We start from the raw sequence: 14,881 nt of genomic DNA, 5'->3' as shown, positions 1-14,881 counted from the left end.
GCCTCCCAAAGTGCTGGGATTACAGGCTTGAGCCACCGCTCCCGGCCATGAACACTTATTTCTAAGATTCAGCCTAAGCTACCCTCTTGCAGCAAATGGTATTTTGGTCACAAAATCTGCTGTTCCTCCCCACTGAGCCCATCTCTGAAGAAGGATTATCTTTCCCACCACAGTGACATCAGACTTAGCTGTGGGATTTGCTTTGGCCAACGAAGGTTAGCGGAAAGTCAGTGCACTTTCAAACAAGTTTTAAGAACCACGATGTGGTCCTATCATTGCTCTTTTTCCCTATACCTTGAGAACCCCATGATCCAGACAGAAACTGCTCCTTTTGCTTGGATCCCAGAACCAAGAGAGTTGAACTACACCTGAAGTAACCAAGAGGTAATGTAAGTGAGAAATGAACATTGGCTATTATAAGTATTGGGGTTATCACAGTATTATCTGGTCTAAGCTTATTAAATTATCTCCCCTGTGAAGGCTTTAAAGATTATTTCAGAAAGAACTGGCCCATTTATCTCTAACAATGCCCTTGAAGAAAAGACATTAACATGAATATGTGAAGAAAGAGAGAAAAAGAGATTTGGGCTGAGCAACATGGCTCACACCCGTAATCCCGGCACTCTGGGAGGCCAGGGTGGGTGGATTGCTTAAGCCTCGGAGTTCGAGACCAGCCTGGGCAACGTGGCAAAACTCTGTCTGAAAAAAAAGAAATAAAATAAAATAAGGAAAGAAAAGGAAAAGGGAAAGGGGAAAAAGGGAAAAAAGGGGAAAGGAGAAAGAGAAAAGAAAGAAAGAAAGAGAAAGAGACTGGTTTAGGAGGAAAAATGGTATGCTCTCAAGCTTTTGTAACTTTAAGAATAAACTTGTGGTTGCAGGCAAGGAGAAATACGGGGATGAAGCACAGGTGAGACAGCGGTAGATAATGGGTTCGTTATAATATGTGATGGGGAAAATCGTTAAAGTTCACAAATTGTTAAAGGGTGTAAATATAAACACAGAAAAGGAGTATGTGACACTAACTCCTATGGACTCCTGCAGTCCAAAGAAAAGAAAAAGAAGAAAGAGAATAGCCCAAAAGAGGACATAAGAGGCTGGAAACTGTGGAACATTATGGTGTCAAGCAAGACAAAGCAAACAATTTCAAGGAATGCAATTGGGATCCAGGTTTTCAACATCAAGATTCATTTGAACTAGGTCATTTGTTTGTTTGTTGTTTTATGGGTTTTTTGTTTATTTGTTTGTTTGTTTGTTTGAGATGGAGTTTTGCACTTGTTCCCCAGGCTGGAGTGCAATGACATGATCTCGGCTCACTGCAACCTCCACCTCCTGGGTTCAAGTGAATCTCCTGCCTCAGCCTCCTGAGTAGCTGGGATTACAGGTGCCCGCCACCACACTTGGCTATGAACCAGGTCATTTTTAATATTTTCCTCTGAATCAGTTATATGTATTAACAGTGGGAGAGAAAACAGTATGACCAGAGAAAAATAAAAACAAAACCTAGTTGGACTAAGTAGCTAAAACCAAATCAAAACACACTAAACCATTCGCAAAAATTACCAATCTTTTTTTTAAAAGAAAAACAGCCCACACAGAACCAGTCCGAAATGGATGAATCTACACTGATTAGATGGAGTCAGGTCAGATGGGAGCTAGTTCAAACCAGAGGGAATCAGATCAAAACACATCAAAGAAGATGAAAATGGAATAAAATAAATCTGATTAAATCATATCAGGGAAACAGCCATGCCATTTGGAGCAAACTCCCGAAGAAACTCCTCCCTGAAACTGGCTTGTGTCTCCAAAAATGTGATTCTTCTCTACATGTTTTATCTAGAAATATAGGAATATCTAGAACAGTAAGCTCCAGTATAGCAGCCACTGACCATGTGCTTACTGAACACTTGAAACGTGGCTAATCTAAACTAAGATGTGCTCTAAGTGTAAAACACAACCAGGTTTTGAACACCGTACAAAAAAAATAAGTAAAATACCTAATTAATAAGTTTTTATGTTAATTTCATGTTAAAATGATATTTTAATATATTGGGTTAAATAATATATATATTCTTAAAGTTGATTTCACCTGTAGTTACACTTGTAAAAATGTGGTTACTAGGAAATTTAAAATTACCTATGTGGCTCACATTATATTTCTACTAGACAGCACTGATCTAGAACTTGGAGTGGAAAATGCCCACAAGCTAAATCCAGTCCTCTGTTTTTGTATCACCTACAAGCTAAGAATGGTTTTTATATTTTTAAGTGGCTAGAAAAAAGTAAAAAGAGTAGTAATATTTCATGATACATAAACATAATATTAAATTCAAATTTCAGTGTCTATAAAGAAAGTTTTATTGGAACATATCCACGCTCATTCGTTTGTGTATTGTTTATGGCTGCAACTCAATGGCAAGTTAAGGATTGTTACAGAGGCCTTATCACCTGCAAAAACAGTTATTGTTTGGCCCTTTACAGAAAAAGTTGGCCAATCCCTCATCTAGAGTTATGATGCAATTGACATTTATCAACCCAGATTTAAATAATTTTTTTATTTTTATTTTTTATTTTTTCAGACTGAGTTTCACTCTGTCACCAGGCTGGAGTGCAATGGGCATGATCTCAGCTCACTGCAACCTCCGACTCCCTGGTTCAAGCGATTCTCCTGCCTCAGCCTCCCAAGTAGCTGAGATTACAGGCACATGCCACCACACTCAGCTAATTTTTGTATTTTTAGTAGAGACGGGGTTTCACCATGTTGGCCAGGATGGTCTCGATCTCCTGACCTTGTTTAGGTTTGCAAACAAACGAAAAAGAAAAAAACATGGTTTATGAAACCCCCAAACCATAATAAACTTGACTCTTAGTTTTAACTTACATCACAGAGCTGCATCTCTCCCTACTCTCCCCCTTGCAAACCATGCCCCCAGCCTCACTGGCCTTCTTGCAGCTTCATGTATTGGGCAGGTACATCCCTTCATTAAGGTCTTCGTGTCAATAATTCCCTCCATCTGAAATGCTCTTACCCTAGATACCTACAGTTCTAACCTCCTCACCACATTATGTCTTTAGCCAAATATTACTTCTTCAGTGATTTCAAATACCCAGTTTTAAAATTCAGCCAGCCACCCTATCACACCCAATACCCCTTTATCCTGCCTTATATCATTATTTTTTACTAAGTTGCACTTATCACCTTTTAACATACTGTATTATAATATCCCTGTATATGAAGCTTTTGGTTTGTTGTCTGTCTCCTTATACTAAAAAGTAAGCCCCATGGAGGCAGGGATTACGATTTTGTTTACTAATGTGTTGTAAATATCTAGAACTTTTTTTGTGTGGTACATAGTAGGTGATCAATAAATTGCTACTGAATTAATGAAGGAAAGGAAAGAACACAGCCTTACCCAATGAGAGAAGATTCCTGTAATTCTCCAGCATCACTTCTTTGTATAGATTCCTCTGCTGTGGACTTAGTCTCTTCCATTCTGCTTCTGTGAAGATCACAGCCACATCCCTGAATGTAACTGGTACCTACAAACAACCAGTAAATTAATGTATAGCAAGCCACCATCAATCTTCCCTGTGTGTGCAGCACAGCTGATGACCCTGGAGAGCCTGGATATGCAAGTTGATGTAATTCATCAGAATATATGGTTCTCCATATGAAGAAGTTGTGAACACTACTGTGTGCCTAGTTTTATGTTAAAACCTGTGAGGAGCATAACTGAGCACAGAACACATTCTAGGCCCTTGACATGTATGATTTCACTGGAGAAATGATTTGTGAATTACTTTGTAAACCTCAGGCTGTGTTTAGGACAGTGACCTTGAGAATTCGTAATGAAGGAATTCAGAGATAAAACAGCAGAGAATGGGCTGCAGAAGGAACAAAAGCATCACAGACTTAGGGCTTGTACTGGGCAGCAGGGAGTGGTAAAGATTTAGAAAGAATGGAAGAAAACTTTGATTACAGAGAAAAATGGGAGTGAACAGATGGGGTCTGGAATGAGCATTTTTTAAAAGCTCAGGTTACTAAATGGGATCTATAAAATCCCTGTCTTTGCTATGTGCTTTAACAACTTTTTTCAAGAAAGCCTAATGCTTCACTCATCTACCCAGATGTTGACCGCCTTTTCCCTTCCCAAGAAAGAGAATATATGTCTGTTCTCTGGGAAATGAGCCAGCACTTCAGGGAAAAAAAAAAAAAAAACGTAATCCCAACTCACCACTATTTGGGCCTTTCCCTCCTTTTCCTGGGGCCAGTCAGTATCATTAGAAGGCAAGCCTAGTGAAAGAAAAAGAAGCTATGAGAAATCAGACCCTCCGCCCCCCAGGCTCCCTGAGCAGCTCTTTTGAGCCTTAGGATGAAGGAAGTAGTCACTTTACTCAGAGGTGACCTCTGAAGCATTTTCAGGTGAACCTGGAGACTTGGCTCCCTCTTCATCTCTCTGGCCCCTCAACAATTCTCACCTTTCGCTTTATGATTTTGGATCAATTTCTTCATGGTCTCTACATTTTCCCCATTCTTTGAAAGCAAAATCTCTTCCCAGTATTGATGTCCCAGTGCTGAAGGATGAGGCAACATCATGGCCCCAGAGTCAGCCGAGTGTCAAGTCAGAACCTTGAAATTCTGCCAGAGGTCCAGGTAGATGTTATTTCATCTCAAGATGGAGTTCTGCTGCCTGTGGTGACTTCTGCCAACCTTAATTGTAAAAGCTCATCTTGTTTCCATGCAGCCAGGACCTGTGGGATGAAGAAGCAATTTGCTATTGCTGGGGCTTGTATTGTGGGCCCTAGGCTTATGCCTCTTGAACAGGGATCCTGTCCTCTCACACCCTCCTCATTCAACAAACATAGAGTCTCCATCTACAAGGGTTCTCTGGATTTTCTACCTTCATTCACTCTACCTTCATTTCTAGGCCCTCATGCTTATGTTCTGCCACTCTCCCTTAGCTCTCAAACCTTACTTCTTCTGCCTCTGTACCTCAGATTCAAACTCTATGTTTCAGATCAGTCTCTGCTACTACCTGAAGCCTGAGTCAGAGAGAAGACAGAATATAACATAATGCCTATGGAGAAAGAGCCTCTGACTGTTTCCTGCAGACCAATCCAGGTGTGCAGAACTCAGCTTCTGATTCCCCTGCCCCAACCCAAGTTTCCATCTATATTCAGTTACTTATGTCTTGGATGGGCACAGTGGCTCACACCTGTAATCTCAGTACTCTGGGAGGCCAAGGCAAGCTAATTGCTTAAGCTCAGGGGCTCAAGACCAGTCTGGGCAACATAGCGAAATGCCATCTCTACAAAAAATACAGAAATTAGCTGGGCATGATGGTGTATGCCTGTAGTCCTAGCTACTCAGCAGGCTAAGGTGGGAGGATCACCTGAGCTCAGGGAGTCGAGGCTGCAGTGAGCTGAGATCGTGCCACTGCACTCCAGCCTGGGCGACAGGAGTAAGACTCTGTCTCAAAAAAAGAAAAAAAAAAAAAGATCCCTGTGTCCCTGGTATTCTGAGGAGTTTAGGAGATCAAAAGTCAGTCCTTCTTACTTAAGGTTGAGAGCTCCAGGTCTCACAATTACTCTAAAGCGATAACCTCCTAGCTTCCATTTCTATGCATGTCTACCACATGACCTTACCAGAGATGTGCGTTTGTGTATCCTGATGGGTCCAAATCAAAGTCCTGCACTGATGTGGTCCCAGAGAAGGCAGGTGGTATTAGGAGTTATGCCACCTTCAGAAGCTCCTCAGACACTGTCCAGGATTTCAGCCCAAATGACTACTACTACTATTGTTGCCTAGTACCCTTCTGAGACTAGCTGGGGTCTCTAAGCAGCTCTTGTAATCCATCCCTCAATATCATAGGCAGAGATGAACAATCCCTCTTCTGTCCAACCTGGGCATCGTACCATATTGCAATTTCTTTATTTACATGACTGTCTTGACTAAACTGTGAAGCTTCTTGTAAGATGAAATGAATCTCAGTCTTTTTGCTAATCTACATTTAGTGATTAGGATAAAAGAGGCCTTTGTGGTAGATTTTATCATCATTCCCAATTATTTGTTACCCTATAAAAAGATGGTACTTCCCTGTCCCAGACATCAGGCTTGACCTTGTAACTTGCCTTGGAAAATGAATGTGAGTAAAAGCAATGATGCCGTTTCTAAGCATTGCATAATTCCACCATTTCTCTTGTCCTGAGAACAGCATGTCCCCAAAGGGACTGTGGTTCTATTGTAAAAGGTCATGGTACAAAGCTAAAGCCAACCTATAATACCTGCAGTACAACGTAGCTGAAGCTGACAAAACCTTTCTCCTAGTAACACTAGTATCTGTAGCTAACATTTATAAAGCAAGATCTTTAAGTGCAGACTTTTGTTTTTTTTTTTTTTTGAGACAGAGTCTCGCTCTATTGCCCAGGCTGGAGTGCAGTGCTGCGATCTCGGCTCACTGCAACCTCTGCCTCCTGGGTTCAAGTGATTCTTTTGCCTCAGCCTCCCAAGAACCTGGGATTACAGGTGCCTGCCACCACACCCGGCTAATTTTTGAATTTTTAGTAGAGACGGAGTTTCACCATGTTGGCCAGGCTGGTCTTGAACTCCTGACCTCGTGATCTGCCTGCCTTGGCCTCCCAAGGCACTGGGATTACAAGCGTGAGCCACCATGCCTGGTTACTAAGTACAGATTTCCAATAATCTTCACAACACAGCCAAGAGGTGGATGCTGCTATTCTTTCCATCTCACAGAGGAGGAAACTGGGGCACCAAGAGGTTGGTTTACTTGTCTTTAAGATTACACAGCTACCAAATGTGTTCTAGGCGCAGCCACAAATCTTAGCACTTTGAAGGCCCAATCAATAGTGGGGACTAGGGCTGGGTGAGAATGGGTTTATGGGCCTGCGTCCTTGTAGTAGCATGTTTCACTCTCCATCCCCAGTGTGTGGCCACTCCTTATAGGTATACACCCTATCACGATGAACTCAGGAGTGACCACGTAACTTGATTTGCCAGTGAGCTATGGTCAGAATTGTCTCTTTGGGTAGAATCTAGTGATGGACACTAGAAAGCCACAGTTTTCACACTATTTATACTGGAGCTTTGGAATGGCTTCAGAATGCTGGAGAATGCTGGAACCCTACAAGTGAAAAGTCAGCTAAGCTACAAACGACTGTCTATAGTTATCATTTTGCTATTGTTTGTTTTTTCTAGGAATCCGAGAATACCCCACATAGCTCCTAGACCATGTTTCCTCCTGCCTGCTGGGCATCTCACTTCAGCAAACACTTACTGAACATCTGCTACAAGCTAGGCACTGGGATGAGCTTTGCAGATATCAGGGAAATATGACAGCACCCTGTCACGGAGAGCCCAGCTGAGGTGTGCAGCACCGTGAGCAGGGCAGTCCGCAAGCTGTCACATAAACACCTAGTCTCCTTTCCTTCTCTTCCTAACCTGCTACTCCTTCTTTCCTCAGCTTCCTCACTTCCAAGACTCCCAGTTCCATCACCACACTTGACCTCTGGGTCATCACTGACTCTATGCCTCCCTGCCACGCCTAACCAATTACAAAGGCCTGTAGATTCTGTCCACATCAGAGCTGCCTCCCATCACCCCACACCAGCTGGGAAGCTCAGACAACAGCAACAGCCTCCCGACAGGGGTCTCTGCAGATCTCCCCCACACCCCGATACTCCTTATCCATGCCTCCCACAGTTGGCTCTACGTGCTGTTGATGGAGCTATTCAATCGTTCCATAATTACCAGTGCCCACTGTGTGCTAAGGACTGCTCCAACATTTGGGATACTGCTGCAAATGCAATAGAAAAAATACCAGCCCTCGTGTAGCTGCCATTTTAGGGGGGTAGGGGCAAGGAGATGGACAAAAATAAAATATAGCTCAGAAAAGACACAGGAGGTCAGATGGTGATACGCACTGAGGGCACCAGAAAGATCCAGTGGTAGAGACTGGAGGAGTTGCAATTTTAAATTGAGTATTTAAGGAAAGCTTTTTAAAGGTGATTACTTGAGATTTGAACAATGCGAGGGAGTGATTCATGTTGGCCACTGTGTCAACAGAACTGTAAGGAAAGAAACCAGCCCGTTGAAGGTCCTAGGGCAGGAGTGAGCCCTGCTGTTTCAGAAATACGCTCCCTGTGGCAGGAGGGTGTGAGACACAGTGGTGGCAGTTAAAAGCAGTCAAAGACAGTGGTACCAGGGCACAGGTCATGTGCAGTCTTGAGCATGCTGGTTTTGATGTGGAGGGAAATGAGAAGCCATTGGAGGATTTGGAGCAGAGGAATAACAAGCTTGGATTTACATTTTAAAAGATGTCTCTGGCTGGTAGACTAGGAACAGACAAAGGGGACAGGGGACAAGGAGAGAGGCAAGGAAATCCCATAAAGGCTGTTGAAATAATTCAGGTGGGAGATAATGGTGGTTTGGACAAAAGTGGACACAGCAGAGGTGGTGAGTAGCAATCACATCCTGAATTTCTTTACTGTATGTGATTTGCGAGATGAAAAGAAAAATCAAGACAATTCTAAGATTTTTGCCTCGAGCAGCTGGAAGGATAAGACTTACCATCAGCCATGCGTGGTGGTTCATGCCTTTAATCCCAGCACTTTGGGAGGTTAGGACGGGCGGATCACCTGAAGTCGGGAGTTCGAGACCAGCCTGACCAACATGGAGAAACTCCATCTCTACTAAAAATACAAAATTAGCCAGGCATGGTGGCGCATGCCTGGCGCATTCCCAGCTTCTCAGGAGCTTGAACCCAGGAGGCAGAGGTTGTGGTGAGCTGAGATTGCGCCATTGCACTCCAGCCTGGGCAACAAGAGCAAAACTCCGTCTCCAAAAAAAAAAAGGTTGTTTGGTGCTAAAGAAGAGGCTGAGGACAACTTTGCCTGAGAAAATCAAGGCATGCTTTGCAATGGAGTAAATGTGTGACTAAATCAATAGGAGTTCAATTGCCAAGTAGAAAACCACAGAGGAATAAAACAGTACAGAATGGAATCTATTCCCGTACAGCTACAAGGGCACTACTACAAAAGGAGTAACTGGTAGGGACAAGACTGAAAAGGTGAGTTGAGAGATAATTCAGATATTAATCAGATATCAATATTAACAATCACAGTTCATATTTAGTAAGCATATACTATGTGCCAGGCACTACCTTATAGGAATTATCTGCCAGGCCTTACAGGAATTACATTTCTTCCGCACAACTCCCTGAGATGGGCACTATTATTTTCCTCATTATACAGATGAGGAGTAGAAGACACAGTGAAATAATGTCTCCAAGGTTACACAGCTAATGTGTGGTGAAGACTGGCTTTGAATCTAGGCAGTCTGTCTCCAGAGCCCACACCCAGGCTGCACTGCAGTGGTGCGATCTCAGCTTACTGCAACCTCCACTTTCCAGGCTCAAGCCATCCCCCCATCTCAGCCTCCTGAGTAGCTGGGACCACAGGTGTGCACCACCATGCCCAGCTAATTTTTCTATTTTTAGTAGAGACAGGGTTTTGTCATGTTGCCCAGGCTGAGTTCAAGCAATCCATCCCTTCAGCCTCCCAAAGTGCTAGAATTACAGGCGTGAGCCACCACACGTGGCTTCACACTGTAATTACTGAGTTTGGACAGAGTTGAAGGTAGGTAATAAGAAATGGCCCGCTTGAGTAGGTGAGTGGCATGATCTTTATTTTTTCTTCAGAGGAGCAACTTAAAAGGCAGGGTGGAAGGTGAACTAGTGGTGGAGAAGAGATGAAAATTTGGGCAGCACAGCAGTGAGATGAGGGGAAAAGAATAAAGGGGTATGCCAAGGTAGAATTGAGAGGACTCCATCACTAATTAGAAGGATGAGAATTTCAATATCAAAGTTATAAGCTACATAAAAGTTCAATTCAAAAAAACTTATTGGGCAAGTTTTCTATTATAGGTATTAGATTATAACAATATAAGTATTGTTAGATTATAACAATATAGGTATTGTTAGATTATATTGCTCTGATAAGATTACTTTTTAAAAAGTTTGTACTTTTCTGTAAATTAAAAGAATATGGAGTCATAAAATGGCAAGTGTTTTAGGGTTAACCTAAAATTGGGCATTGTCATCGATTTCAAAGAAGGTATGAACTAGCAGGCTTAAACAGCCTAATTCTTCTTTGAACTGGTCCTTGGCAGCAGTTCCTTTTCAGACTCAGTAAACAGAATTCATACAGATATAAGTCAAAACAAAAACTTACAAAGTCAAACGTATTATCTTTTGCATTAACCTATTTTTTTCCATCATACATGCTACTAGTATGTGCATTAGCATGATATTCTAACATACATTGCATTAACAATTAAAAGGTGGCAGCTCAGGGTGAACTCTTCTGTTATTCATTTCTTCCTAAATTTTTAAGGGCTTTATCTCAGTCAATAGTGTGTACAAACTGGTTAGTTTAACTTCAATATCCATTTCATTAAAGTTGATGGATCGTGATGAGATGCATTTAAGGCAGATAGTGATAGATGTTTTTTTATCTCTTGAACACGAGCTTTGTCTGAATGATGTTCTTTTATCTCTTGAACACAAGCTTTAAATAATAACTACAGGTTTTAAGTGCTGTTACATTAATACCATAATGTATGTGTTAGAAACAAAGGGATATTTCAAAGGTAGATATTTGAAAATTCTTTAGTCTCAATGTATATGTGTATTGAATATACTCTAAAAATAAATGTGCAATTTGCCAGTAGGACAATGCAGTGATTAGCATTAGGTATATCTCTTTTATATCCTAGCTATGTCCCACTTTCTTCTAAGTGCAATCCTTTCATGTTCACTTGCTGTTTCACCCCATCCACTCTAACTTCATTTGGAAGACTTGTCTAGAGGATAACATGTATTTTTACCTTTGCAGTGAATTGTATATGCCAATTGTAACCACAGCTATTTTTATGTTAACATAACTCCAAATGTTATATTAAATGTTCTATTATATATCAGCTCTAATCCCTTAAGTAAATTTTAAGAAATAAGTTCTTGTTCAAAAAAAAAAAAAAGGAGGATAAGAATTTCAGAAATAACAAGGTGGCAAGAAAGACTCAGAGCTCCCATTGGTGACCAGGGGTGGAAGACACAGTCATTAACAGAAATCAGCAACAGGTAAAGAGAAAAGGGAGAGGGAGAATTGGCCTTGCTGAATTCCAGATACTTCTCCCTCTTATACTTCTTACCTGAATTGTTAAGTATGTACAGTTTGCACTAAGCAATGGCACTTTTTTAGAAGAAATGGGCAGATTTTAAAACAATCTAGAATTAAGATATTAAGGAATTACTGTCGGTTTTGTTGAATGTGGTAATATTATGGTTACATTTTTAACAAACAGTCCTTCTCTGTTGGAAATGCATATGATAGTATTTTTAGGTAAAATTATGTGATATCTAGGATTTCCTTCCAAATACTCCAGCAGCAAAAACAAGAAAATGAGGGGGCGGGGGGGCTCAATGAAACAGGGATTATAGAATGTTGATATAACTAAAGAAGTTCTAGGCCGGGCACGGTGGCTCACGCCTGTAATCCCAGCACTTTGGGAGGCTGAGACGGGCGGATCACGAGGTCGGGAGATCAAGACCATCCTGGCTTACATGGTGAAACCCCGTCTCTACTAAAAAATACAAAAAAACTAGCTGGGCGCGGTGGCGGGCGCCTGTAGTCCCAGCTACTTGGCAGGCTGAGGCAGGAGAATTGCTTGAACCTGGGAGGCGGAGGTTGCGGTGAGCTGAGACCGGCCACTGCACTCCAGCCTGGGCGACAGAGCGAGACTCCGTCTCAAAAAAAAAAAAGAAGTTCTAAATCCTAATTCTACCCAACCCAGTCATATTACACAAGTAAATTTCTTAACCTCTCTAACATGCCACTTCTTCTATCAATTCAGAGTTTTGATTCCTAACTTTCAAATTGTTGAGAGTTTAAAATATTATGGAGACCATAAACCCAGTTTCCTGGCAGATAACAATGGCCCAATAAATGGTATTTACCATCATTTTTTATTTCACAGTAGCTGACAAATCCCTGGGAATCCAGCAGCCAGGATGAAATATGGCTGGGGCAAAGATGGTGGTAACCTCAATGAGGGTACCAGTCTGGGGTAATATTCCCTGTGGAGATCCTTGCCCTTAAAATCACCCCACTATTGTAGAAAAACAAGCAAGGCCTTGAGCCTCAATTTGGACACTTCAGGGTACAAGATGTCAGACGGGCAAAGGAAATTCAGCCATGGTTTCGAGCAGAAAAGACACTATAGGAATGTGAAAGGTAAGTGGTACCTACCTGATAGGAGGTTCTCAGGAGCACAGAAGTCCTTCCTTTCTCAAGAGATAGTCCTCTCCCAGCAGGCAGGTATTGGAGAAGGTGGACCTGAGGATGAAACAGGCAGTGTGAATTTCGGGGTTGTCTCCTAGCACCCAGATATGGAGGCTAGAAATCCCCAAGTTTAAAATAAGTGGGCCAGCTGGGAGCAGTGGCTCATGCCTGTAATCCCAGCACTTTGGGAGGCTGGGGCAGGTGGATCACCTGAGGTCGGAAGTTTGAGACCAGCCTGACCAACATGGAGAAACCCCGTGTCTACTAAAAATACAAAATTAGCCAGGCATGGTCGTGCTTACCTGTAATCCCAGCTACACGGGAGGCTGAGGCAGGAGAATCGCTTGAACCTGGGAGGCTGAGGTTGAGGTGAGCCGAGATCACACCACTGCACTCCAGCCTAGGCAACAAGTGTGAAACTGTGTCTCGGAAAAAAAAAAAAAAAAAAAATGAGCAGGCCTCCTCTTCCTTTAACAAGAAAGCCTCAGATCTGTCAGAGAAGAGAATAATGTAAACAGCTTCTAGGGCACAGAGCCACGTGGGGACATCAGAATACAGTCTGCCCTGACAAGCTGCTATTACATATTTATCCCTTTAATGCCTATGGGCCTCAAGTTGTAATATTATTAGTAATAGTTAACACTTACTAAACTCTGACTGTATACCAGAGACAATTCCAGGCACCATACAAGTTTTACCTCCCCAAAGCTCCATGAGTTACATACCTTCCTCAAATTGACAATGCTAGAAAGTGCCTAGATTTGAAGTCTAGCTGTGGAGCGCCACACCCTTAGCCAGCTGGGCCAGTAATGATGTCAGCAGTGACCAATCCCTATGGGGTCTGACAATTCTCAAAGTGTATCCACACATAGGGTTTAGGGGATGTAGATGAAACAGAATTGGCCATGAGTTAACAAATGTTGAATCTGGTGACAGGTCTGTGGCAGTTCACTGAATGGCTCTACTGGGTAGGTTTAAAATTTGCCCCTACGAAAAAATTAAAAATAAAATTAAACGCCTGATATCCAGAACTCGCCATATGCCAGAAGTGATTTGGATTGTTGACCAGAAGCCATCAGAGTTCTCCACCACACCTAACCCTTCACAGCCCCAAACCAGATGTTTGGCCCTAACGTGTGAGGGAAAAGCAGTCCAGGAAAGAAGGAGTCAGCCAGATGGGCCACCCAGATGACGACCAAACCCAGGATCTCTGCCACAAAGCACAGGGGGCACCTCCCACATGACACAACTTGAGACAACAAGTCCCAGAGAAGAGGCCTGTCCCCATTAAAAAAAAAAAAAACTGCCTAGATGTATGTCAGAGTGATACAGCCCGCTATTATCAGAGGACAAAACCTCCCTCACCTCCAGGGACTCCTGACCCAAGACACTCGCCCAGACCCTCTCAGGATATTCTGACCACGTCTAGCTCACCTCCACTTCCACCCCTGCAACCCCTAACAAACCAAGATCCATCAAGCATCACGGCCTGAGATGGCCTCCCCCTAACCACCCTCGTCACCACTTGGGACATATCCAGCCCCACCCAAAACACAGAAAAACTCGGAGATGCAGGACTCAGAACGCTCCCCAGCCAAAAACCACCCAGGGATGTGCGGACCTAGCCACGTCCCCATCCCAGCCTTGGGGATGTTGGTCCATTTGGCCCTGGCAGAACTCAACCCCACAGCCCAAATAAACCCCAGGACGCACGACTGGGGCCGCCCTTCCTATTCGAAAACCGGTTGACCCAGAATAATCCCGCCTGGTTCAAGACAGGCGTTAGAATTCCAGGTCGTTCTCACAAGACAGACGATAGAATTCCCGGTCACTCTCGTCCCCCCGAGGGAAAAAAGGTCCGCGAAGGTCCCGGCAAGCAGGGGCTCACCCCATCGCCCCGTCCCAGTGAGCACCGCGAGCCGCGCCCCCTCCTCCAAAAATCAAACATCTCCAACCAGCACTCCCCATCGGCCACACTCTACCCTGCGTCCTAACCTACACCCGGCTTTTCCCGAACCTCCTTTCCCCACGAGAGAGGGCATCCTGGGGCCAAGGAGCCGCGGAGACCGCGCTCACCCGAGCCAGCGGGCCCGGGACCTCGGCCGTCGACCTACGCCAGAACTACAGTTCCCAACATCCTCTCAGGCTTCGGCTCCCATTGGCCGCCACGTAGCCGCTTCTGGGCCGTGCAACGGTTAATTTTCCAGGATATTGGCTACTGCAGTGGCAGCCTCTCCGTCTCTTCTTAAAATACCCATGCTGGGCTGGGCGCAGTGGCTCCACGCCTGTAATCCCAGCACTTTGGAAGGCCGAGGCGGGCAGATCACGAGGTCAGGAGATCGAGACCATCCTGGCTAACACGGTGAAACCCCGTCTCTATTAAAAATACAAAAAAAATAGCAGGGCATGGTGGCGGGCCCTGTAGTCCCAGCTGCTCGGGAGGCTGAGGCAGAATGGCGTGAACCTGGGAGGCGGAGCTTGCAGTGAGCCGAGATCGCGCCACTGCACTCCAGCCTGGGCGACAGAG

General features: G+C 43.7%; 1 protein-coding gene across 3 annotated transcripts in view; it reads right to left on the bottom strand.

Annotated features, from left to right (window-relative positions):
- Positions 1 to 14,480, bottom strand: part of ZNF343 (zinc finger protein 343) — a 22,831-nt gene extending 8,351 nt beyond the window's left edge. For 2 of the 3 annotated variants that reach the window (XM_011943352.1, XM_011943353.1), the window contains exons 1-5: positions 14,431 to 14,480; positions 12,322 to 12,408; positions 4,477 to 4,749; positions 4,233 to 4,291; positions 3,411 to 3,537 (exon numbers count right to left, since the gene is read on the bottom strand). In XM_011943352.1, coding sequence (XP_011798742.1) covers positions 3,411 to 3,537; positions 4,233 to 4,291; positions 4,477 to 4,594 — 304 coding nt within the window. In that variant the 5' untranslated portion in view covers positions 4,595 to 4,749; positions 12,322 to 12,408; positions 14,431 to 14,480. The remainder of the gene's footprint in view (positions 1 to 3,410; positions 3,538 to 4,232; positions 4,292 to 4,476; positions 4,750 to 12,321; positions 12,409 to 14,430) is intronic. The other variant, XM_011943354.1, reaches the window with a different exon arrangement.
- Positions 14,481 to 14,881: the final 401 nt, after the last annotated feature.

Source organism: Colobus angolensis, unplaced genomic scaffold (genome assembly GCF_000951035.1).
Source record: "Colobus angolensis palliatus isolate OR3802 unplaced genomic scaffold, Cang.pa_1.0 Scaffold219, whole genome shotgun sequence".
NCBI classification, from domain to species: Eukaryota; Metazoa; Chordata; class Mammalia; order Primates; family Cercopithecidae; genus Colobus; species Colobus angolensis.
This window is presented reverse-complemented; position numbering and strand designations above follow the sequence as displayed.